The 25,057-nt window shown below is 37.4% G+C and overlaps 4 protein-coding genes and 1 gene segment (V, D, J or C); 4 read left to right on the top strand and 1 right to left on the bottom strand.

Annotated features, from left to right (window-relative positions):
• Positions 1-25,057, bottom strand: part of LOC121523649 — an 820,099-nt gene that overhangs the window by 369,884 nt on the left and 425,158 nt on the right.
• LOC121523651 (immunoglobulin kappa light chain-like) overlaps positions 1-25,057 on the top strand; it is an 813,481-nt gene that overhangs the window by 365,022 nt on the left and 423,402 nt on the right. The window lies entirely within an intron of this gene.
• On the top strand, positions 379-8,165 carry LOC121523529 (zinc finger protein 43-like). The gene is made up of 2 exons (XM_041808450.1): positions 379-507; positions 4,918-8,165. The coding sequence occupies exons 1-2, from the start codon at positions 483-485 to the stop codon at positions 7,701-7,703; spliced, it is 2,811 nt and encodes a 936-aa protein (XP_041664384.1). The 5' UTR covers positions 379-482; the 3' UTR covers positions 7,704-8,165.
• LOC121523538 (oocyte zinc finger protein XlCOF6-like) lies at positions 11,102-17,253 on the top strand. The gene is made up of 2 exons (XM_041808457.1): positions 11,102-11,235; positions 14,879-17,253. The coding sequence occupies exons 1-2, from the start codon at positions 11,211-11,213 to the stop codon at positions 16,939-16,941; spliced, it is 2,088 nt and encodes a 695-aa protein (XP_041664391.1). The 5' UTR covers positions 11,102-11,210; the 3' UTR covers positions 16,942-17,253.
• On the top strand, positions 19,801-24,018 carry LOC121523625 (gastrula zinc finger protein xLCGF3.1-like). Its single transcript, XM_041808565.1, has 2 exons — positions 19,801-19,936; positions 22,584-24,018. The coding sequence occupies exons 1-2, from the start codon at positions 19,912-19,914 to the stop codon at positions 23,729-23,731; spliced, it is 1,173 nt and encodes a 390-aa protein (XP_041664499.1). The 5' UTR covers positions 19,801-19,911; the 3' UTR covers positions 23,732-24,018.

Genomic DNA, 25,057 nt, shown 5'->3' with positions numbered 1-25,057 from the left:
ACTTGGGGAAAAAAATCCAGCTGATATTTATTTAGTAGAAAATAACTTTTTATCCATAAAAATATTTGTGACTTCTTGTCATCAAACTGGCATTAAAAAGGGTTGAAATCCCCACAAATATTCAAATATTAGGTAGTTGGTCACTAGGGCAGTGAATTTCATTGAAACCAGAGGGTTAAAGTAATATCTATAGCCAGAGGGAAAAGGTAGGTTTTGAGCTATGCTTAAATATATTGAACTAGTTTCACCTGAACAGACACTTTCTCTTCGTCTGGTGTCATAATGAGGAAAAGGGACCCTGAACTTTTTATTTTGAAGGCCATTGTATACAGGAAATGATATTTTTCTTTCCGGGTCCCGTAAGCTACTTAATTACTAAGCACAGTTAGCGTGTTTGGATGATCCAGTGTCCTGCATGAGTGGAGTTATCATGTGAAAGTGTTGACTTTTTCTTCATTCTCTTACTCTTGGATGTTTGTAAAATGTCCGGGCCCCAGGATCTTTCAGGTTTGTTTTCTTTCGTCTTCTGTAAACTTATAAATGTTACAGAGAGCTGAGCCTTGAGCTAGCGTTTACTTCCGCATAGTACAGTGCTAGGCGCGGCTATCTCCTGACAACAATATACGTTTGTGCCATGGACCTTGACATCTGGTTGTCAAAACGTTTCTTACAGGACTTGTTCTCATGCGTCAAACCCATCGGTAAACTACGGTTACTCCATTTCTCCATTACAAACTGGTGGTACGCGTCTTATGCACGTAGCTCCAATTAGCCTTATGGTTCGAACCATTGGCCGAACCAGGGCCTAGCTCAACGAGGTGTGTGATGTTGTTCAGCAGTTCTCACTGAAGCCGATACATAACCTGACACAGGGGCGTCGCCAGACCCCCTACAGGTCCGTGCTTCGGCGCGGCACGCTTCGCGGCCCCGGTACGGAAGGACGAGGTGGACCTAGGCACGGCACGGATGCAAATGAAGGAGCACAAGCGCGGGAATGTGACGTAGCGTGAAGTAACAACAGGAGGAAGCCGCTTGAGAGCGCAGAGAGCACACACAGCCGCATGCTAGCGATAGCAGGATCCCAGTCCACATTTCTACCCAGTTTCTGGCAAAGTCAGGCTTTAACGACTGTGAGAGTTTTTTTTAGTTTTTGAAATAAAGCTTCTTCCTTTGATTTAGTCACAAACAGCAGCTCACAGGATAACAAACACCTTTCATCCTCCGTGCGTAAAGGAGAGTGCCATTTTATGCCTTTAGTGGTAGAGGAGGACAGTAGGTAGAATTGGAAACAGGGGAAGAGATTGGGGGAGAGACATGCAGGAAAGGAGCTGCAGGCCAGGCTTGTACCTGGGCTGCCTGCATACATAAGGTGCAACCTTACCACTAGGCCATCTGCACCCCCATTTATTGTATTGTTAGGAGTGTCTAAGTTTAATGAGTCTATGTTTTGCAGGTATTTTAAAATAAATAATTGTGTTTTATAATCATAGTCTGAATATGATCACAGTTTTGATTTCTGCCACAATCAAGCATTCCTAGTATTAACTTATCCCATTCATATTATTCATTCACATTCCCATGCCACCGACACAGCAGAGGGAGCAATTTGGATGCAGGATGGTATGATGGTCAGCATAGGGCAGAGTGCAACTGAGCCATTAGTATTTATCCAGTGTCCTTCACAAGCAGGTGTTGTGTGTGATGTACTGATGAAGTTGTTAGCCTGTAGTACTGTACTGTAGGGTTTCTGCAGTGAAGCATGTATTAGCTTTGACATCCAATAAATCTGCTGATAAATGATCTCATGTGTTCTTGGAGAGGCCAGCCAGAGCACTGAGAAAATTATTTATGAACTGTATCGTGGAACTAAGTGTTTTTTTGCTTTCAAACAAATTTTTCCCACCGACAAAACTTTTCCAGCTGACAAAATGTATTGCTGCATTTGGTTTCATCTCAATTCCTCTGTCCTCTTTGTGTGTTTGAAGATGTTGATATTCACGGCCAAAATATCTGATGTAAATTTCTGCATAAATTTTGATATCTGCTGATGCTGATATTTGCCTTTTCTAGCTAATAGCTACCAGTACTGATATCAGGCCGATAATATCGTGCATCCCTACCTGTGACTTCAGCTGCACATATGATTCAGAAGTTTAAGGTCCACAGGACGGTAGACAACCTTTCTGGACGTAGTCACAAGAGGAAAATTGATGACAAATTGAAGAGATGGATGACACGAATGGTAACCAAAGAGACCAGATCAACTTCCAAAGAGATTAAGGGTGAACAAGGTCAATGTACATCAGTGTCAGAATGACCCATCAGTCGCTGTTTAAGCCAGAGTTGACTTCATGGAAGACAACTGAGGAAGCCTCCACTGTTGAAAACGAATCATTAAAAAACCCAGACAGAAATTTGCCAGAATGCATATTTACAAGACACAAAGCTTCTGGGTGAATGTCCTTTGGACAGGTGAGACAAAACTGGAGCTTTTTGGCAAGTCATATCAGCTCTATGTTCAAAAATGAAGCATACAGAAAAAAGAACACTGTACCTTTTGTGAAACTTGGAGGAGGCTGGGTTATGTTCAGGGGCTGCTGTGCTGCATCTTGCACAGGGGGTCTTGAATCAGTGTAGGATACAATGACATTTCAAGACTATCAAGGCGTTCTGGAGTCAAATGTGCTGCCCGGTGTCAGAGGGCTCAGTTGCATGTCATGGGTCCTCCAAGAGGATAATGAACCAAAACAAAGAGCTATAAACAGTCTGGAATGGCTGAGAACAAAACATTGGACTATTCTGAAGTGGCCTTCTATGAGTCCTGATCTAAATCCTATTGAACATCTGTGGAAGGAGCTGAAACATGCCGTCTGGAGAAGGCACCCTTTAAACCTGGGACAGCTGGAGCAGTTCGCTCACAACGAGTACAGAATCTGTGGACGGGTGTATAAGTCTCATTGAGAGTTATAGAAATCACTCGATTGCAGTGGTTTCCTCAAAAGGTTGTGCAACAAAATATAAAGTTTAGGGTACCATCATTTTTGTCCAGGTCTGATTCATTAGTTTGTTTTTTAAAATGATTCCCACAACTCAAAAGCAACATCTGATTTTCCTTAGTTAATTTTCATTCAATTTTTATTTATCATTACTTTTGTCAGTTTCAAGTTATTTCAATTACCATTGTGGAGCTGTCTTTAATGGAAGGATAACAACAATTTTGTCCATGTGTGTATTTCATTTGGGATTGGACAATATACAATATCAGGGTCAGGTTGGTGCATCTTAAAGGACACAAGAATAAACTGTAATTATAAAGCAGTGCAGAAAGTGCATGGATTGCTGCCAAAATTAGATCTAGATGCAGAAAAAGAAATGTTAAGTGCCAAAGTGAGCTTTTGGCAAGCCTCTGCATGGCAGCACCTGCGTCTGATTGGGTTTTAAGCACTCTGTTGCACTTACTGATGTTGATTCCTTCTGTCTGGATCTTGTGTTGTACTTACTCTCAGATGTAAATCACTTTGGATGGAATCATCTGCTAAATGAAACTGATATATTGAAACCTTCAGACTAGAAATGAATTTTAATGTCCAGTGATTTGCATTACCTCATGAACCAATATCTAAATCAGCAAAAGTGCATCATATCCCCAAGCGACAACCTCTGGTCCTGAAAAATGAAGCCAATGCGGAAGTGCAAAAAATTGCTGTACCGCGAGTGTCCACTTGAGGCTGGCTGCAGGAACACCAGAAGTCCCGTCTGGATGCATATTAAACAGCCGGTTTTGACACACAAAATAAACTAGTTTACAGCCTGGTTCAAAACGCCAAACGTGTCTCATTAGCTAGTGTCTTATTGTGCTCCCACTGTACAGGGGGGGAATTTTTTTGTACCATGATCGTTTGGATTATATTTAGGATGAAAGCTGATTGGCGCATCTCATTTGATTGACAGATAGCTTGGCAGGCAGAGGCTCCGTTTCTGTCAACCAGAATGCTAGCTAGCAGGCTGACAGGAAGTCGTGCTCAGTGGGCGATCCAAAGTTCGGTGGAGGCCGCGATTTCATTATGGAAGCCTCCACAGATTGGCTTCAAAGGCTGTTTGAGTCCACCTATTATAAGCAGATGACTGACGTCACACGGGGTTTTTCCAATTCTTTCTACAGTCTATGCATATACCACAGACCTGCTGACAACCTACTATTCTGTTCTGTGGTGTACTGCTCATCAGTTCATCATATCCAAATTCCAAAGGAAATAAGTAATATAACGTAAATAATAGGGGTGACTATTGGCAAGAATCTGGCGATACGATACGTATCATGATACAGGGGTGTCGATATTTATATATTTCGATATATTGCGATACTATGAGCAAGGCAATATATTACGATATATTTTTGTATATAGATACACCGCGTTCCAAATTGTTATGCAAATGATATTTTTCTCTCATTTTCCTAAATATTAATGCAAATGACAGAATATTTTTCAAGTCATCAGCTGTTAGAGCATAGTGCTAATGTTTTTGAACAAACTTCATAATGATAACATTTTTTATTTTTTTTAAATAAAAACCTCAAAATGCACTGTTCCACATTATTAAGCAGGCCACAGGTTTCAAGCAATGTGGGAAAAAAAAGGATCTCTCTGCTGCCGAAAAGTGTCAAATAGTGTAATGCCTTGGAGAGGGAATGAAAACATTAGATATTTCAGGAAAAATTAAGCGTGATCATCGTATGGTGAAGAACGATGCCACTTACTTGATTAAAGCAGGCATCATTCAGGCTGACAGACAACTACAATATTTTGGTAGAAAATGTATCTCTGAGTAAAAGATTTTTAAAAAATTGTCACTTTTCCTGGTAATGTTTTTAAAAGACAAAATCTTATTTTCTTAATGTGTGCTTGTGTATTTTAGGACTTCCTGAGGATGTCCACCAGCTTTCAGTGATTAAAGAAGAGGTTTCTCCTGAGCAGTATAAGAGGAGCTCCAGTCTGAAACAGGAGGTTATTGAGCCAATGCACATCAAAGAGGAACCAGAGGAACTGTTGAGCTGTCAGGAGGGAGCGCAGCTTCAAGTGTCAGATGGGGCTGGTATCGACATGCTCACGTTTGTTCTTGTCCCTGTAAAGAGTGAAGATGAGGAAGAGAAACCTCATTCCTCACAGATTCATCAAAAACAGACTGAATTGGTTGAAACGGGAGTTGATGGAGAAGACTGTGGAGCACCACAAGCAGCCAGGTATTTTGACACTGGGAGAGATTTAAAACCAGAGGCTGAAGTCAAGACTGAAGACTCTCCTGAAGCTGAGACTGATGACATTGCTGATTGGGAGGAGACGAGGGAACAAAAGTCAGGTTTAAACTCAGTGGGAAAGAGCAAAAATAAGAAAAGAAAGATGGATATGAATTCATTTAGCTGCCCAAAGTGTGATAAAATATTTAATAGAAAGGGTAATCTCAAAAGACACCTTATAAGTCACAGTGGAGAGAAACCCTTTAGCTGCTCTGAGTGTGATAAAAAATTTAGCCTACAAGGCCTTCTTAATCAGCATTTGTTAGTTCACACTGCACAGAAACCCTTCAGCTGCGATAAGTGTGATAAAAGATTTAACAGAAAAGATCAGCTAAAAAGACATATCGCAGTTCACAATGGAGAGAAACCCTTCAGCTGCCCAAAGTGCGATAAAAAGTTTAGCCAACAAGGCCATCTGAATCATCATCATTTGAGAGTTCACTCGATGCAGAAACCTTTCAGCTGCCCTACATGTGATAAAAAGTTTAGCCAACAGTGTGATCTGAATGAGCACATGTTCGCCCATGAACTCTTTAGCTGCCCTAAGTGTGAGAAAAAGTTTAGCCAACGACGTTACCTGTCTCAACATGTGTTAGCAGTTCACACTGCACACAAACTTTTTACCTGTGATATGTGTGATAAAAAGTTTGGCAGAAAATGTCTTCTGACAAGACACATGATAATGCACACTGGACAGGAACTCTTCAGCTGCGATAAATGTGATAAAAAGTTTAAAAGGAAATATCAGCTGTCAAGACATATTCTAGTTCACGCTGCACAGAAACAGTTTTGCTGCAATAAGTGTGATGAATCTTTTAGGCGAAAAGATAATCTGAGAAGACATATGAGAGTTCACGCTGTGCAGAAACCTTTCAGCTGTCCTAAGTGTGATAAAAAGTTTAGCCAACAAGGCAAGCTGAATGAACATATGTTGTGTCATACTGTAATAAAACTCAACTGCACTGAGTGTGATAAAAGATTTTTCCGAAAAGACAATCTGAAAAGGCACATGAGAATGCACAAGGCAGACAAATCCTCTGAAGGAGCAGCTGAAGGCTTTCATCAAGGAGTTGGGACAAAACACAGGGGAATCGACTCAACAGAGAAACCCCTCCGCCTTGTGGTAAAATGTCATAAAAGTTCGGACAAAAAGTCTTGCCTGACAGCTCATGAAGTCAATCACACAGGAGAGAAACTATTTAGCTGTTCTAAATGTGATAAAATATTCAAGAGTAAATCTTATCTGATGGTACACAAGGCAACTCACAAAGAGAAACCCTTCAGCTGCTCTCACTGTGATAAAGGTTTTAACAGAAGGTATCACCTCAGTATTCACATGGCCCATCACAGAGCCGAAAAACCATTTCGCTGCAAAGTTTGTGACCAAGTGTTTGCTTGGGAATATCATTTAAGAAGTCACAAGTGTGCTGGCAATCAGGCTTCAGAGCCTCTTCGAAACCAAACTGAGGTGAAAAGAGAAAAAGAAACAGGAGCTGATGCAGAGGACTGTGGAGGATCAGAAGCACACAGGAACTTCGATCCAGAGAGAGATTTACAATTAGAGACTGTGGTCAAGACTGAAGACTCTTCTGAAACGGATGACAGTGCTGATTGGGAGGAGACAAGAGGGCACCCTTCACCTTCAAACTCATTGGACAACATCAAAAATAAGAGGACAAAGGTGGTTGAGAAATCATTTAGCTGCCCTAAGTGTGATAAAACATTTAACAGAAATGGTAACCTGAAAAGACATATGATAATTCACACTGGTGAGAACCGCTTCAGCTGTTCTGTATGTGGAATGAGATTTAACTACAAGTATGCTCTAACACAGCATATGAGACACCATACAGGAGAGAAACGCTATATCTGTTCAGAATGTGGTAAAGGATTTAACTACAAGTCTTGTCTCACAGCTCATATAAACCATCACACAGGAGAGAAACCATTTAGCTGCTCTGTGTGTGGTAAGAGTTTTTACCAAAAGAGTAATCTGACATCTCATATGGTTTATCATGCTGGAAAGAAATCATTCAGCTGTTCTGTATGTGGTAAGGGATTTTACCATAAGCATCCTCTGACACAACATATGAGACATCATACAGGAGAGAAACCTTTTAGCTGCTCTGAGTGTGGCAAGAGATTTAGGTTCAAGGCTTCTCTCACAGATCATATGAACCACCACGGGGTAAAGAAACTCTTCAGCTGCTCTTACTGTGATAAAAGATTTAACAGAACGTATTATCTGAAAATTCACATGGCACATCACAGAGGTGAGAAATTATTTGCCTGCAAAGTTTGTGACCAAAGGTTTTCTTGGAATTATCAGTTAAGAAGTCACAAGTGTGCTGGCAGTCAGGCTTCAGGGCCTCTTCAAAAACAAACTGAGGTGAAAAGAGAAAAATAAACAGGCCCTGATGCAGAGGACTGTGGAGGATCAGAAGCACACAGGAATTCAGATCCAGAGAGATTTACATCCAGAGACCAAGCCCGAGCCTTGAAGATTCTTCTAAATCTGAAACTGCTGACATTGGTGATGATTGGGAGGAGACAAGAGAGCATCTGCAATGATTAAACTTTGAGAACAATGAAATTTCTATTGCTGATTTGAAACGTTTTTAAAGTGTGAGATCACTGAGTGTGGTAATATGCTGGGGAACTTGACCTAGCCTTGAAGAGACATAAAAACTTACTTGGAGTGAAACCATGTGATAGCTTTACATCCGGTTCATCCCCCTGCAGAATGTAATCCACTGGTGTCAAACTCAAGGCCCGGGGGCCAAATTCAGCCTGTGGTGCAGGTATACCCAGCTCACCAGATCATATGATATTTTTAATATAACTGGCACACCAGTATAAAGTCTGCAGATTTCCGCCAGGATAAAAATGTAAACTTAACCTGGATGATTTATAATATCTTTGCTGAGTCATAAAAATTAGAAAAAGTGAACAGTAAAAAAATTGATAAAAAGTCAGGAACCTGGGGAGGAAATTAGTGTTTTCTCTATATTTTAAATTTTGCCTCTCACAGTTGTGACTAAAAGTTATGGTTTTGACTTTTCAGTTCATATTTTAAACTTTACATCTCATAACTCTGACTTTTATCTCGTATTTTTACCTTTTAGATCAATAATTTTAAATTTTAAATCCTATTTAGACCTTTTAAAGTCATGATTTTAACTTTTATCTCATGTTTTCACCTTTTTCAACTCCTAACTGACTTTTATCTCATTTCTTTACCTTATAAATGCAGGATTTTTAACTTTACCTCATTGTTTTTACCTTTGAAAATCATGATTTTATCTCACGTTTTGACCTTTTTCAACTCCTAACTTTACCTTTTATCTCATTTTTTACCTTACAAAGCCACGATTTTTAATTTTATTTCATATTTTGACATTTGAAACTCATGGGTTTGATTTTTACCTCATAATTTGACTGTTAAAAATTGTGATTTTGATTCTCGTGTTCACCTTTTAATGGCATACTCATTTATCATCAGTGCCAAGTTTTTTACCCCCATAATTAATTTCTGGTGAAAATAAGTTGACATTTTATGTCAAATATCGACCCTGTTAGGCCCTCAGGTTAGACCCAAGTTCAGAATCCGGCCCCTGCTGTGATTGAGTTTGACACTCCTGATGTAAACTAATGTAAGAGCAATATTCAGTCATGTTAAATACAGTAGATGGGTGCAGTTACTCTACATCAGCAGTTTCCAAAATGTGACGCCTGTCTCCCGTGGGTTCACCAGGAAGTGTATGATGAGTTACTTGTTTTGCTAGCTTGTGCAGTGTGTGGGGCAAATTTGGATTTTTTGGTAACTTCAGAGAGGTAGAGAAGGGGGAGACAGATCCTGGACTGAGTAGAAAAAAAGAGGAATTGCAACCAAGGGTTGTAATTCTGATGATGGCAAGAGGCCACTAAGCAGCTTGGAGGCCAAGCCCCTGGAGGTTTTCAACAGGAAGCTAAGGGATCAAAGTTCGTAAATAGCAATAAGTACTACTGCGCTGTGGATATCAAGGCCAGTTTTATGTGTTACAATACTGAAAGAGTACTTGTCAAACCTGCAGGTGGAAGATAATGTGAAGTTTTTCCTTTCTGAAGATGTGTACATTTGGCATGAACTTTTGTTTACCAATTCATCACTCTTGTCAATGATCAAGACATTTCTGATCACTTGAAAGTGAAGATGACTCTTCCTTTGAGTTTTGGACTTCTTATGTTAAGGACTCATCTAAGTTGGACATTTATGGAAACAGTATATAGGTAGCCTATAGGAGTGGCATCTGTATAGTTTTTGTATCTTCAGTTTTACAAGTATTATTTTGTGTTCATTTTATCCTTCCTAAAAAGAATAATGTATTATGTCAGTTCATTTGTTGTTTTAGAGAGACTGCAGAACAATGAACAGAATAGACTGTATCGGTGTGAAGGAGTGTGTTGTCAATAAAGTGTGTCAGTCTTTGCAGAAACTTCTGGCTACAGCAGTCAGTTAAATTTCTGTTTAGTCTCACTGAGGGAAGTTTTTGGAAGCTTTTTAACTGTGTGATAAATGACTCTCTGTTGATCTCATGAAAACTCTAAACTGCTGCATCCTCAGTCTGGACTGCACTTAACTGTTTTAATAAACAGATGTAAAATAATGTAAATATTTCTAATAAAAACACAGTTTGTGAAAATGTGTATCACTTTTTGTCTGTTTCACTGAAGGGTTCTTTAAAAGGATTCTGCAGTGTTTCAGTGGCTTTCACTGTGTGCCACAACTTCCTGTAGAGAAAAAATAACTATTCAGGTCAAACTGTTATGGACTCAAGGTCCAAAAGAAACAAACAAAAACAAAACAAAACAAAAAACACATACACAGCTTAAATTTACATCATAAATACATGTGATTTGTTGAATAAGACAAATTGTGCAATCTCTGTTAAGGAAAACATTCATCCATCCATCCAATAAAATATATTCTGGTTTGTTTGAAACGTTTTTTTCACTACATAACTCCATGTGTGTTCTTTTATCATTTTTATGTCTTCAATATTAATCTACATTGTAGAAAATGATAAAAACAAGGAAAGAGCTGTTTTAAACAAAGTGTACTGAATGTCTCTGGTTACAAGGACACTAATTAAATTCTAACACCAGTGTGTAGATATGCAGAAAGTTCCAGACTATTGTACTCAAGTAAAAGTACAATTGATTTTGTCAACATTTACTTAAGTAGAAGTAAAATAACGGCCTAAAAATCTTCTCAGGTAAATGGAAAAGGTCTTCATTTAAGCAATAACAGCATGAGAATATGGATCTCCAACCAGGCTGTTTGGTTATACCTTTGTAATAAAGGGAAATGCAACAGCTGTTTTTGGATGTAATGTAGAATCGTTCTCTCAGCTGTGCTAATGACTGTCAGTAAAGTCAAACAACTGAACAGTTTCATGTCATTGTGGAAAACTAGAAACTTCTATTTTTGACTTAAAGTGTTTTTCCCTTTTTTTTTTTTTTTTTGCTAAGTAACTGATCTGTTTTAAAATGTAGCAAAGTACAATACTTCCTCCAAAATATATTCAACTGAAGTGACTGATTTTAAATGTACTTAAAAAGTACAAATACCCCCCAAAAACTACTCAACTACAGCAATTTGAGTGAATGTAGTTAGTTATTTCCACCCCCTGGATTAAAGAGTGTTTTGTGCTTGAATAATAAACGTTCACACTCCAACACAATAGTTGGCGGTAAAGCTCCTGAATGCAAAGAAGTGTACCGGAAGTTATGTCTACGTTTCCTTCTTTGGCTCCTCCCCGTCGAGCACAGTTAGCGATGTTGAGGTTGTCTACCGTCTAGTAGTCAAATGATCGTTGGAGATTGTCCAGAGCTGACTTTTCTCTTCCTTCTTTGACTCCTGGATGTTTTTATAATGTCCGGGTGTGAGAATCCTTCAGGTTTGTTGTCTTTCTTCTTAAAACCTGTTTTCTTTATGCTGCAGGGAGCTGAGCTTTTAGCTAACGTTCACAAACACATCTCGGTGTTAGCCGCAGCTAGCTGCTGATAGACATTTCTTTTCTGCACTTTAAAACAGTCAGAGTTCCTACCAGCCAGTTTAGTAAAGGTGTCAGGTACATAATCAGGTGTCTATGTATGCCATAGGCAGCCTAACGTTTTCAGGATCAGACGGCAGTTGAACACTAGTTATCAGAGGTCCCTCAAGGATCTGCGGGCCCCACCATAAGAGCTCAAAACAACCCAATTCAGTCATTATATCCACCTCTCTCTCTCCATATGTAGCGTTGTGTTACACTGAAATTTTGAGATTTGCACAAGAGAGAAATTGTGATTTGCCTTACTAACACCTGCACCCATATTCGTTTACATTTCACATATTATCTCAGAGTATGAACAGGAGGGTTTAGAGAAGAACACACTGTTTATCAATACAATAAACTAAGCACAGATTTACACGATCTGCCTAGTTTATCTTAAAAAGCTACCAGAACACTCTCTGATCATTCCTTACATATAAGTGAGTTAATGCAGGTGAGGCATGTTTTTAAAGTCCATAAAACACCTTTAAAATGTGGAGAAATGATATTTGGTCTATTTCACTTTAAATCAAACTATAAATAATGTATGTACCAAGGTTGTTATAATAAACTGAAATTAAATTTCAAAATCATTTTAGTTAACTGAAACTAAATAAAATCTAAGCTTTACCAACAAAAAAAGAACAAAAACTAACTAAAACTGTATAATGCGCTTACAAAACTAACTAAAAGAAAAGAAAAATGGAGACAAAATATCCTTAGTTTTAGTCTTTGATATAACCATACTGACTGGCACTGACACCCAAATCTGGGGAGTGTAAAATTGCCTGATCTGACTGGTTAAGACTTCACACAGTGGTAGTTTTATGTCTGGAGTTATGCTCAAACACTATCATTAAGTAAATAAAATGAAAAGTGAAGAGTAGCCTGTTTGAATATTTTTTGAAAATGTATGACGCTCACTCAGCCCCGACATCTATTCGTAAAAAAATAAAACACACTAAAACTAATAAAAACTAAATTAAAACAAAGCATTTTTGCAAAATAAAATCTAAACCAACAAACCAGCAGTCAAAACTATTAAAAACTAAACTGAAATCGAACACAGAAAGTGAAAACGAAATAAAAATAAAAAGTAATGACAAATATTATAGCACTAGAGGTATAGGGCTAGTGGTTTAGTTCTGGAGCTGGGTGAAAATGAATCACACAGAAAGACACAGATCTAAATTTGGTCATCTATAATGATAAAATATATAACATACAAAAAATAGAGTAAAAACCAGCAGCTAGAGGCCTGATTGATAGGTAAGTCTGCTTCATGGTTCTTCTTTTTCATCTGTTTTTAGCTGGCCATCTATTTAATTCCATCAAGCATCAAACCTAATCTGTTGAGGTGAACAGGTGAATAAAAAAAACACAAAATCTCCAGTACATATATTGCGTTTCATATCACCCTCTAATCCAACCAGTATTAAAATAATAGATGAAATAGGGTGAGTGCTGCAAATGGTCAAAAAAGAATGGAAAAAGGTTGAGACAAATATTGGCTGCTCTTCAAGGTTAAGAGAACAGAGATTATCATCACAAAAGGAAAAAAGATGACTGTCCAAATTAATGGCAAGCTAAATCCATAGTAAAAATACAGTTAGAACTGAAAATCCAAGGCACTGTGATGTAAAATAAAAACCTTTTATTGAATATTATGGCTCATTCCTCATCAGAACATAATAGACAAAAAATAGCAGCTTGGCTAGATGCCTCTCGTTTACCATTAAACACAAAGAAAACAGTCAGCCTGTTTTTCCATCAAAATGTATCTGATATAAAATCACTGAATGTTGAAATCAAAGGTGAATAATTTAGACAGATAACAGAGGTGAAGTTTCTGGGGATCATTTCAGATGTTAAAAAGATTTTCCAAAATGAATTTCCAAACCATTAAGGCTAATCTCTGCTGTTTTAGGATGATTAAAAACTGCTTAACAATTAACTGTGCTTTTATGTTTCTAAACTCAATGATACTCTCACACCTGTCCCATGGATTAACTTCATGCTCTCAAATAAATCATTCAGTAATCAAATCTTTAAAATGACTCTACAAATCCTGGATAAAACAAATTAGACATCACTGCCAGGTTTGATGTAAACACAAGGTTTTTAGTTTCAGTAGTTTTTGTTTTTCTTCAAGTAAAGTTTGTGTTAGAATGCTTAAATGGACTTGCCCCACCACCTTCTGCAAATACATAAGGAGATTACAGAGCTGCAGCAGATTACAAGCCCGTAATTTTATTTTTTAAAACGTGATTTGCTCAGTCTGATTTTCTGTAAAAGGAGTGGGATCTTGCTACTCTATCTGATCAGCTGACATGTATTACCTCACCACCTTTAAGAGAGCTATCAAATCCTGGTTAATTCAGCAACAGAGCTGTACTCACGTCTGATTTTCTGTAATTCTGTACATGCTCAGTGTGTTTTTACTGTCTCATGTTGTACCCAGCTCACCTTTAACCTTTTTTTAAATCAGCTTTTTAAACTATTATTATAAAAGCCCTTCTAGGGACAGATGTTGCAATAAGTATTCGCTTTAGATACCATATTTGCATGGGATGGCTGTTCTCAGTTGTCTCTGTATATTGTATCAGCCAAATAAACTATAAGTAAAAAAACTATGGACCCATAAACTTCTACCTATATTCTCTAAAGTAGCAGAGAAACTGACAGCTGAACAGTTCATGCATCACGTGAATAACGGCTTTTTCCACTGAGCCCTTTGCTGTGTGGCTTCAGAGTCAACCACTCAACTTAGACAGCCAATTCCTTCTTCACTGAAAAAAGAAATACTGATAACCATGACAATGTCTGTGCTATCTTTCTAGATCCCATAAAAGCTTTCTACACAGTGAATCACAGAGTTCTTTTATCCAAGTTGTCTTACTGTTCAGAGACCTTGTTTTGGCTGCAAATAACCACATCTCTACAGGAAGACTGAGGGTACAGCATGGAACAGAGACAATATTAAGCTACTGTGAGAGAGGCGATCTGTTCGGACTGCTAAGAGGCCACATCAGTTGTTTTGTTAGTTTATATTTTTTTCATCAATGCAACAGAAAGTTATCAGATATCCTACTTCAGGTCAGCACTTTTTTGTTGGCTTTCTCAAGTGTCCATCTAACAGGGAAGATAGATCATGTTTTTGGTTAGCTAAAGCTAAGGTAAGACTACTCATTTTATTTGTTTGTCACAATGGTCCTTATGTCACATTAGACAAACACAGAGCCACACATTTATGTCATGACTTGACCAAGAAAAATAGAAATCCCTAACTGGGTCTACAAGATGAGTTCTATTGTGTCTTACAGAAAGATCCAAATATACTTTTTCTTACTATGAATGACTTTCAAACATCCACATATTTACGAAATGCACATATTTACAAAATGTACCTCATATCCCAACAACGTAGAAAGTAGAGCCATCGGTGTTTGACCATGAACAGATTATTTATTTTATTCAGAAAGTTGTTTTGTTTTCTTCTAAACAGATGTCCAGCAGCTGATGGTAATAAAAGAAGAGGTTCTCCCTGAACAGCAGGAGGTGATCTCCAGTCTGACCCAGCAGGAGTCACCAGAACACATTAAAGAGGAACAGGAGGAACAGTTGATCAGTCAGGAGAGAGCTCAGCTCCAAGGAGCAGAGGAAGCAGAGGAAGCAGACATCAGCGTGTCCAATTTCACTCTTGTCATTGTGAAGAATGAGGAAGAGGATGAAGAGGAACCTCAGTCCTCAAAGTTTGATGGGAACCAAAGTCAAGAGATCAGAGACACAGAGCACTTGAAAACAGAATCTGATGGAGAGGACTGTGGAGGATCAGAAGCAGACCAAGAGTTTAATCCAGAAAGAAATGTGCTACCTGTTACTCCTGATAAGGCGTCACAGCTTTCTGGATCTGAGACTGATGACAGTGCTGATTGGGATGAAAGTGATGAGCCTCAGGAAGGTTTAAATCCTCAGCAAAACAAAGACATAGCTGTAAGTGACATAAAAACTGACAATGGAAATTCATCGGTTAGTTCCTCTGAATGTGCCCCAAGCTGCAGAGAGAAAACACAAGTGCAGAAACTCAAAGGAACCCATAAGGGGGATGAGCGTTTAAGCTGCTCAGTTTGTCATAAAAGATTTTCCAAACAAGGAAATCTGAAGAGACACTTGACTATCCACACAGGGGAGAAACCATTTAGCTGTTCATTTTGTCAAAAAAGCTTTTCTCAACAGAGATATCTAAAGGAGCACTTGGCTGTCCACACAGGCGAGAAACCATTTAGTTGTTCAGTTTGTCATAGGCAGTTTTCCCTCCAAGGAAATCTGGAGCGACACTTGACTGTCCACACAGGAGAGAAACCATTTAGTTGTTCATTTTGTCATAAAAAGTTTTCTCACCAAAGATATTTGAAGCAACACTTGACCATCCACTCAGAAGAGAAACCATTTTGTTGCTCTGTTTGTGGTAAAAGATACCCTGAGAAGATGAATTTACAAGCACATATGCGGCGTCATTCAGAGGATAAACCTTTCAGCTGCTCAATTTGTAAGAAAACGTTTATTGGGAGTGCAGAATTGGTGATGCACATGAGAGTTCATTCAGGAGAAAAACCCTTTTCTTGCTCAGTTTGTGGAAAAAGATTCAAACAGGGTGGAGCTCTGAAGAGTCATTCTGTTATCCACACAGGGGAGAAAAAGTTTAGCTGTTCAGTTTGTGGTAAGAGTTTTTCTCAACGTGGACAATTGAGAATACATTCTATTATCCACACAGGGGAGAAACCATTTAGTTGTTCAGTTTGTGGGAAACATTTTTCTCAGCAAGGAAATCTGAGGACACACATGGCTGTCCACACAGGGGAGAGACCATTTAGCTGTTCAATTTGTAATAAGAGTTTTTCACTTCAAGCACATCTAAAAGGGCACTTGACTGTCCACACGGGGGAGAAACCATTTAGCTGCTCAGTCTGCAGTAAAACATTTTCTCAACAAGGACATCTGAAGCAACACTTGACTCTCCACACAGGAGAGAAACAATTTAGCTGTTCAGTTTGTGAGAAAAGATTTTCTAACCAGGGACATCTGAGGGAACACTTGACTGTCCATACAGGGGAGAGACCATTTAGCTGTTCATTTTGTCATAAAAATTTTTCTCTCAAAGCACGTCTGAAGAGGCACTTAACTCTCCACACAGCGGAGAAAGCAATTAGTTGTTCCGTTTGCGGTAAAAGATTTTCTCATCAAGGGAATTTGAAGACACACTTGGCTGTCCACATAGGAGAGAAAAAATTTAGCTGTTCAGTTTGTCACAAAAGATTCACACATCAAAGAAATCTGAAGGCGCACTTAACTCTACACACAGGAGAAAAACAGTTTAGTTGTTCAGTTTGTGGTAAAAGTTTTTTTCAAAGAGGAAATCTCAGAAAACACTCTGTTGTCCACACAGGTGAAAAACCATTTAGCTGTAGTGTTTGTAAGAGAGGATTTTCAAAGAGGAAGTATGTCCAAAATCACAAGTGTGTTGGTGAGACTAGCGAAAATAAACATGAAGAAACATGTCCAGTGTGACCCAGAAATATGTAGGCAAAAATCAATGTCTGTTGTTATATTTTATTTTATTAAGGATATAATTTATATATAATTATGGTCTCTTCATATCTCTCTGTCCACACTGGATAGAAACCATAGAATTGTGTTTGAAGTAAAAGAATCACAAGAAGTTAAGATTCAAGAAGACAGGGTTTCAACTGCAAAGAGGAGAAAACATTAAATAAGGGTGTTTGATATAAAAGACTCACACAGCTAGAGCATTTTAAAAATCACAGATTTTTGGGGAGAGCAGTGGAAATGCAAATTAAGTTGTGCTTGATATGAACTGTTCACCTAGGAGGATGCAAATCAGCAACTGAAATTCTGTTACTCTTTTTGAAATTGTTTTATTTCCACCTTATTGCTTATCACAATAACTCTGCTAAATATTGCTAAGTGCTGCGCTCATGGCAGATTAATGTTGGACCTTTGTAAATAATATAAGAGCATGGTCTAAATCTGCTCTGTTTGAAATGTGTCTTGAGATAATATTTGTTATTAAATGGCAAAGTACAAAGAAAGACTGGTTGGCAGGTACATTCTTTTGTTAACCTTAATCGTTCCTTTTTGTTTCACATTTGATTTTTGTTTTAGAAAAGTTTTGAAACAGTCTCACCATGCTTTATGTCATCCATTCACAACCTTGGACACTGTTTATTACTAATTAAATAAAATTACCTGTAATGCAAAATTTGATTGTAAATTTAAAACACATTTTGGAGTAAATTTGCTGTAAACCTGCAAAAAGATTGAAAAAAAAAAACAATGTTTAATTGAATGATGGATCTAGACCACAGGGATGCACATGGGTTCCAACTTACAAAGGTGTTTCAATGGATCTATCTAACAGGTAAATCCAAGGAAGAAAAAGAAGCACATTCATGTTATCCAGTTTCTTCCTTGCATTTACCCCATAAAACATCTTTGTTTGATAAAATATTATTTAAAAATTTTCAAGGTAAATCAAACAAAAAATACTACTAATAATAATTACCCCCCGAATTTACTGTGATTAACCAAGTTTTTTGGAAAGTTTAGTTAAATTTTACTAGCCATACACAGACCTAATTACTGCTAGACCTGCTGAATTCTGAAATCCCTTAAATAGAACCTGTCTGGCACAGTCAAGTAGGCTAAGGATCTCTAAAAGCAACACTTCTTGGAGCCGTTTAAAGAAATCCAAGAACAGATGAAAAACAAATTAATTTACATCCATCAGTCTAGAAATGGTTACAAATCAATTCCTGAGGCTTTCGTACTCCACCAACCATGTGGTAACCGGCAATGAATGTCCAGCCATCAGCTCATGACCTCAAGCTCAAGCATACTTGGGTTATGCAGCAGGATAAAGATGTGCAACACTCCATTAAGTCCACCTCTGAATGGCTTAAAAAATGAAGGTTTTGGAGTGGCCTTGTCAAAGTCTTGATATAATCTGATCACGGTGCTGTGGCATGACACTAAATAGACTGTCCATGCTCAAAGACCCTTCACTGTGGCTAAATTAAAGCAATTCTGCAAAGAAGAGTGGGCCAAAATTCATCCACAGTATGTGAAAGAATCATTGCCAGTTACGACAAATACTTGCTTGCAGTTGTTACCACTGAGGATATCACAACCTGTTAATAAGTTTAGTGGGCAATTACTTCTCACATAAAGACAGGTAGGTTTGGAGGTCTTTTTTCTCTTTATATATTAAATCAGAATTTTGTGTTTACTTGTGTTATCTTTGTGTAACATTATAATTTGTGTAAATTATATAAATATAAATACTTTTTTTTACAGCAATGTACCTTTTTATATATTGCTTTTTTGTCATTTAATTCTGCTTCTGTATTGTGTATTTTGAATTTGTGTCTTGGGACCCCCTTAAAAATGAAATACTGCATCTGAAGGAGCAATCCTTACTCAGTTCAAATTAGAATTTGGTGCTGCTCCACTCCACAAAGAGCTCACATTTTTCCCTTTCCTGACACCTAGAATCATAAACCTAAGGATTACATCGTTTTAGGTAGTGTTAATTGTGGCAGCTATTTTTTTTTTTTTTTTAGTCTTAGTTTTAGTCTTTAAATTAAATGCATTTTAGTTTTATTCGCATCTATCCTTTTTAATTTTAGTCTAGTTTTAGTCGTCAAAAACTTAAAACATTTTAGTCTAGTTTTAGTCGTCAAAAACTTAAAACATTTTAGTCTAGTTTTAGTCGTCAAAAACTCAAAAGATTTTAGTCTAGTTTTAGTCCATAAAAAGTGAAAACATTTTAGTCTTTACTTTTAGTCCAAGCATTTATTTTCTTTCCAAAATCTGATACCAGATCTTGGTACGGTGTTCTCTTCACTCTGCCAAACCTGGGGTCCCTGCTTTCTACAGCTGAGAGGCAGAGTAGCTACAGATGCATTGTTTTTTGACAGATTTACCCACAGTAGAGAAATATCACAGATATTGAAAGTCTGACAAAAACTGCATTACATTTTAGTCTAGTTGTAGTCATCTTGACAAAAATTTTAGTCATCACAGTTTTTTTTTTTTGTTAGTCTTAGTATAGTTTTTGTCATGGGAAAAAAAGGCTGTCGAACATTTTTAGTCATAGTTTTAGTCGACAAAAATAACACTGTTTTTAGGACCAACTCTCTGAGTCCGACATAACTCTGTCTCTCTGTTAGGGACGCTAATTAAAAAAAAAAAATAAAACGAACAAAACAAAACGCGTTTTTGAATAGGTTACTTAGAGTGATTTATTTTACAAAGTAGATTGTGGACGTTTGGAAATACTTTTAATGTGAAGGCAACATAAATGTACAGGAAGTCGTGGTTTCGTTTCCGGGTCGTTGACTCCGTCAAGCGTTCTTAGCGTGTTGTGATTATCCAGCGTCCTGCAGGAGCAGATCAATTCTAGAGAAGTGTTCAGAGTTTAATTTTTTCTTCTTGCTATGACTCCCGGAGTTGTATAAAATGTCTGGGATCAGGGATCTATCAGGTTTGTTTTTTACTTTTTCTATGAACTTGTTTCCTGTAAATGTTGCATGCAGGTTAGCTTTTAGCTAACCTCCACACAGCACAGTGTTAGCCGCAGCTAGCTTCTGATTATAACACACCTTTTGATTTTGGACATTTTTTGCTGGCTGTTGTGCCATGTTTTTAACTTTTAGAAAACAAAGAAACCCCTTTTGTGATTAAAAAATCTCATTTTCAAGAGCGTCTTGGCCAAGACGGCAACAGTACGGAGTTTCAGACAAATAGAAGCCACACACAGCAAAAAGAGTACAAGCTATGAGGTCTAAATGCAATAAAATACATACTTTTAAAAACAGATACATATCAAAAATCGACCGCATTTGTAAATTTTGCAAAGTATATGCAGCCAGATCACCATGTCATTAAACTGTCTCTTGATGCGCTTTCCACTGGGTCTTATTGTAGTTCATTCCAAGTCAAGAGAGCAGCAAACTTAAATGCTTTATTAATTTCAGCTTTAAACATTTTCAGGTGGCTGTGTATGCCATATGAAAAGTTCAGGCAGAAAGTGCTTTATTACCTGCAACCCGTTGAATAATTAAGCAACACGTTTTGCTGGGAGTAGGAGCTATTACTTTACAATTCATTATAACCAACAATTCATCATGTGGCTCACAGTGTTTCATGATTTTATGTAATTTTTCCTGGTCAGTTTTATATTGAGCAGTTAATGTAGAAGACTGACTCATTGAACAATCTGATGTACTGTTTAACATTAATCTGAGTTTTAGAGTTTAAAACAGATCAACAACCTTAGGTAAGCTTGCCTAACAGCTAAACATAATATGTAATCAGAGATTTCTCCACAATGAATTATTATCTATGTTGCAACAAACCCTTGTAGCACCTTTAATATTTTAGCGTGCTGAGATATAATTTAGAGGTGTTTCAGCACTCCTAAAAAGAGTCTACATTTCCATTTCCAAGATATATTAACAACTTTGTGATGTTTCGCCTTCACTATGAACATCCTGGATGTATCATGGGGTACAAAGTGCTTTCCTCCTTGTGCTGTCTTCTGAGGTTGTAGCAGAGGTGTGACAGAAACTACGGGGGCCGGACTTTCAAATACACAAAAATTAAATAATCATTTTGGTCTGGTTGACTAACTGTTGTAGTAATACTTGTATTTTCTTTCAAAATGCAGGATGTTTTTAGTAATTACCAGGGAGATCTATCCCTGTTATCTATATTGCAGCAGGCCACAAAGAGACAGGCCTGACTACAGAACTGGCTGGCCCCCTGAAAATGGAATGGGCCCTCCATAATTGTGATTTAGTACTAGTATTTACTCATTTTAACCCCTTTTTGCACCTTTAACCCAATTTTTTGCCATTTTTAACCCATTTTGAAGCACTATTCCTGCATGTTTTGTCCCCTTTGTGCCACTCTTATCCATTTTTACCACTTTTCTTCTATTTTTGTTAGTTTTTAACCTCTTTTCATTACATTTTTTTCAACAATAGTTGCAACTTTTAACCATTTTTTGCCACTTTCCACCAATTTTTGCCACTCTTTAACCCCTTTTTGCAACTTTCCTGCCCATAATTTCCCTTGTGTTCCAATCTTGAATACCTTTTCACTAATTTTCCAGGCTATTTTTGCTGTATTTTTGCCACTTTAACCCATTTTTGTTACTTTTTGCCCCCTTTTGCTTCCTTAACAATTTTTTTGCCATTCTTTAACCCATTTCTTATTTTTTTTTTTTTTACTTTTTTTTTGTCATTTGTAACCAATTTATGATGCTTTTTTGCCCCTTTTCCCTCTTTAACTAATTTTTCCCACATTTTAACCTCTTTTCACCACTTTATCTATTCATTTTTGCAGCACTTCTGCCAACCTTAACCCTATTTTTAAATATCTACTAATTATGACAGTAAATTTCTGTAAAACAGGTCAAATGTTAAGTCATTCTCACACTACTTTACTATTTAACAGCAGCAGACATTTAAAGCCAAAGCATACTACTAAAACTAAATATATACTACATACTACTACTACTAAAACTTTTTTTTTTTTTTTTTTTTAGTCTTAGTTTTAGTGTTTGAATGAAATCCATTTTAGTTTTAGTCACACTTTAGTCATTTTTGTCTTTTTTAGTTTTATTCTAGTTTTACTCGACGAAAACTCAAAAGATTTTAGTCTGGTTTTAGTCCATAAAAAGTCAAAACATTTTAGTCTTTACTTTTAGTCCAAGCATTTATTTTCTTGCCAAAATCTGGAACCAAATCATGGTAATGTTTTCTCTGCACTCTGCCAAACCTGGGATCCCTGCTTTCTACAGCTGAGAGACAGAATAGCTTTAGCTGCATTTTTTTTTTGACAGATTTACCCACAGTGGAGAAATGTCATGGATTTTGAATGTCCAACAAAAACTCTGTTACATTTTAGTCTAGTTTTAGTCATCTTGACAAAACCAAACAGATGTATTTTTGTTAGTCTTAGTATAGTTTTTGTCATGGAAATAAAGGCTGTCAATGAATAGTTTTAGTCATAGTTTTAGTTGACGAAATTAACACTGCAACAGTGAAGAAAGCAGAGCCATTAGTGATTCAATGTGGATAGTAAGCTATGTTATACAAAAATTTATGTTTGACTTTTCTCCACAGAAGTTCAGCAGTTGATGTTAATCAAAGAAGAGGTTCTTTATGAGCAGCAGGAGAGGAGCTCCAGTTTGAACCAGGAGGAGTTACCGAAACCAGCACACATTAAAGAGGAATTAGAGGAACTGCGGATTACTCAGGAGAGAGAGCAGCTTCAAGGAGCAGAGGAGGATGATATCAAAGTGTTCACATTCACTCCTGTCCCTGTGAAGAGTGAAGAGGAGGATAGAGAGGAACCTCAGTCCTCACAGCTTGATGTAAACCAAAACCAAGAGGACAAAGACACTGAGCATTTAAAAGCAGAAGGTTTTGGAGAGGAATGTGGTGAATCAGAAGAATACATTCATTTCCAGTCAGTGACTCCTGAAAAGGCTTCAGACCTCTCTGGATCAGAGACTGATGACAGTGCGGATTGGGAAGAGAGCGATGAGCCTCAGGATGGTCTAAGAGTCAACACGGGAGAGAAACCATTTAGTTGCTCAATTTGTAATAAGAGATTCAAACAAGGTGGGGCTCTTAAAAGACATTCTCTCATCCACACAGGGGAAAAACCATTTAGTTGTTCAGTTTGTGGTAAAAGTTTTTCTCAGCATGGGCAACTAAAAAGGCACACTATTATTCATACAGGTGAGAAACCATTTAGTTGTTCAGTTTGTCATAAAAGGTTTTCTCTTCAAGCACATCTCAGGGTACACTTGACTGTCCACACTGGGGAGAAACCTTTTAGTTGCTCAGTTTGTCATAAAAAGTTTTCTCTCCACGGAAATCTGAAAAAACACCTGAATGTCCACACAGGGGAGAAACCATTTAGCTGCTCAGTTTGTCATAAGCGCTTTTCTCAAAATGGACATCTGAAGCAACACTTGACTGTCCACACGAAGGAGAAACCATTTTGTTGCTCACTTTGCAATAAACGTTTTTCTCTCCAAGGGAATCTGAAGAAACACCTGTCTGTCCACACAGGAGAGAAACTCTTTAGCTGTTCAGTTTGTCATAAAAGTTTTTCCCAGCAAGGGCATCTAAAGAAGCACCTGACTCTGCACACTGGGGAGAAACCATTTAGCTGTTCAATTTGTCATAAAAGCTTTTCAGTCCAAGGATATCTCAAGAAACACATGACTGTACACACAGGGGAGAAACCATTCAGATATTAATTTTGCCATAAAAGTTTTTCAGAGCATGGCATCTGAAGCAACATTTGACTAATCATACAGAAGAATAATCATTTAGTTTTCAGTGTGTGGTTTTAGATTTTAAAGAGGTGGATATGCAAGAATAATAGGTTGCTGTGTTGTTGATAAAAGGCTGACATGGTCTGAGTGTTTATAAAAATTACAAGTTTGTTGGGAGAACAAAAATGAGTTTTGAATCATTTTATCCATCCAGCTAAGAAGACAACACTTTATTCTTGAAGTTCTTTTTTTTCTTTGTTTAATTATATTCCCCACTTTTGGGGTCATGCTAAACTTATGGTGGAATAATGTTTGGTCTTTGTAAATAATACAATAAATATTTGTATCTAGACCTGTCCTTCTTGTATGGTGTCTGAGATAATATTTGTTGTAAAACTGCACCAAACCTATGATGGAATAAAGCTGCTGTAAAGATGCAAAACAACTGATGGATTTAGACCACTAGAAAGTTTTCACCCCTTTCAGGGCAAAGTTTAACTGGGTAGTTTGGATTAGTTCTTTTGTGATGTTTTTTTTTTTTTTTTTTTTTTTCCTTGCATACCATGCCTTCGCTCCAGTGTTTAAATAAACTACCAGACAAACATAACCACCAATACAGTCGTCTGTTGTATAAATAAAATGGCTGTTCTGTACTTTGGTTAAAATTTAATACACAGTCAGATATCTAGGAGTGTGATTCACTCTGACATTGCCTTCAAAACCCATATCAACTGATTTGTTTAGACATGCTTTCCCCCATATAAACCATTGCCAGAACCATTGCCACTTTTCATCTAAATAAGCTACCTTTTGCCATGAATGACCACTTGATTCCTTTATTCCCCACAAATTTTGGCCTCTTCTTTTTGCCCCTTTTCGCCATTTTCTGCAAGATTTTTCCCATTTAAGCTACCTCTTGCCATTACATACCACTTGTTTCCTATTTTTGCCCATTTTTGCCAATCTTGACTGCTTTTTGCCCATTTTAGTCACTTTTCACTCTTTTTTTTTTTGCCAATTTTGGACCTTTTTTGCCATCTGTAACTCATTTTTTGTCACTTCTCACCCATTTTTGCTACTTTTTGACCATTTTCCCACTTTCTCTCTCAATTTTCACCCCTTCTGAGTGGTTTGTTTTCATTGGTGATGCACAATAAGATTTTTTGGGCAGATACTATGAGATAACCATCTTTTCATTGTTGATTTTAAATGTTTTTTGTATGTATAGGATGAAGATGAATGTTAATATTTAGTGAGCAAAGACTTTTATAACAAGCTAAAATGGAGATCACTTGTGTTTTACATAAA

The sequence above is a fragment of the Cheilinus undulatus genome, linkage group 16 (genome assembly GCF_018320785.1).
Source record: "Cheilinus undulatus linkage group 16, ASM1832078v1, whole genome shotgun sequence".
Classification (NCBI taxonomy): domain Eukaryota; kingdom Metazoa; phylum Chordata; class Actinopteri; order Labriformes; family Labridae; genus Cheilinus; species Cheilinus undulatus.
This window is presented reverse-complemented; position numbering and strand designations above follow the sequence as displayed.

What these genes read in the sequence shown, in the direction of transcription:
- LOC121523529 (XM_041808450.1), top strand. Translation starts at nt 483, where the DNA reads ATGTCCGGGCCCCAGGATCTTTCAG. An exon ending in CGGGCCCCAGGATCTTTCAG is followed by an intron (nt 508 to 4,917) that starts GTTTGTTTTCTT and finishes TGTGTATTTTAG; the next exon opens with GACTTCCTGAGGATGTCCAC.
- LOC121523538 (XM_041808457.1), top strand. Translation starts at nt 11,211, where the DNA reads ATGTCCGGGTGTGAGAATCCTTCAG. An exon ending in CGGGTGTGAGAATCCTTCAG is followed by an intron (nt 11,236 to 14,878) that starts GTTTGTTGTCTT and finishes TCTTCTAAACAG; the next exon opens with ATGTCCAGCAGCTGATGGTA.
- LOC121523625 (XM_041808565.1), top strand. Translation starts at nt 19,912, where the DNA reads ATGTCTGGGATCAGGGATCTATCAG. An exon ending in TGGGATCAGGGATCTATCAG is followed by an intron (nt 19,937 to 22,583) that starts GTTTGTTTTTTA and finishes TTTTCTCCACAG; the next exon opens with AAGTTCAGCAGTTGATGTTA.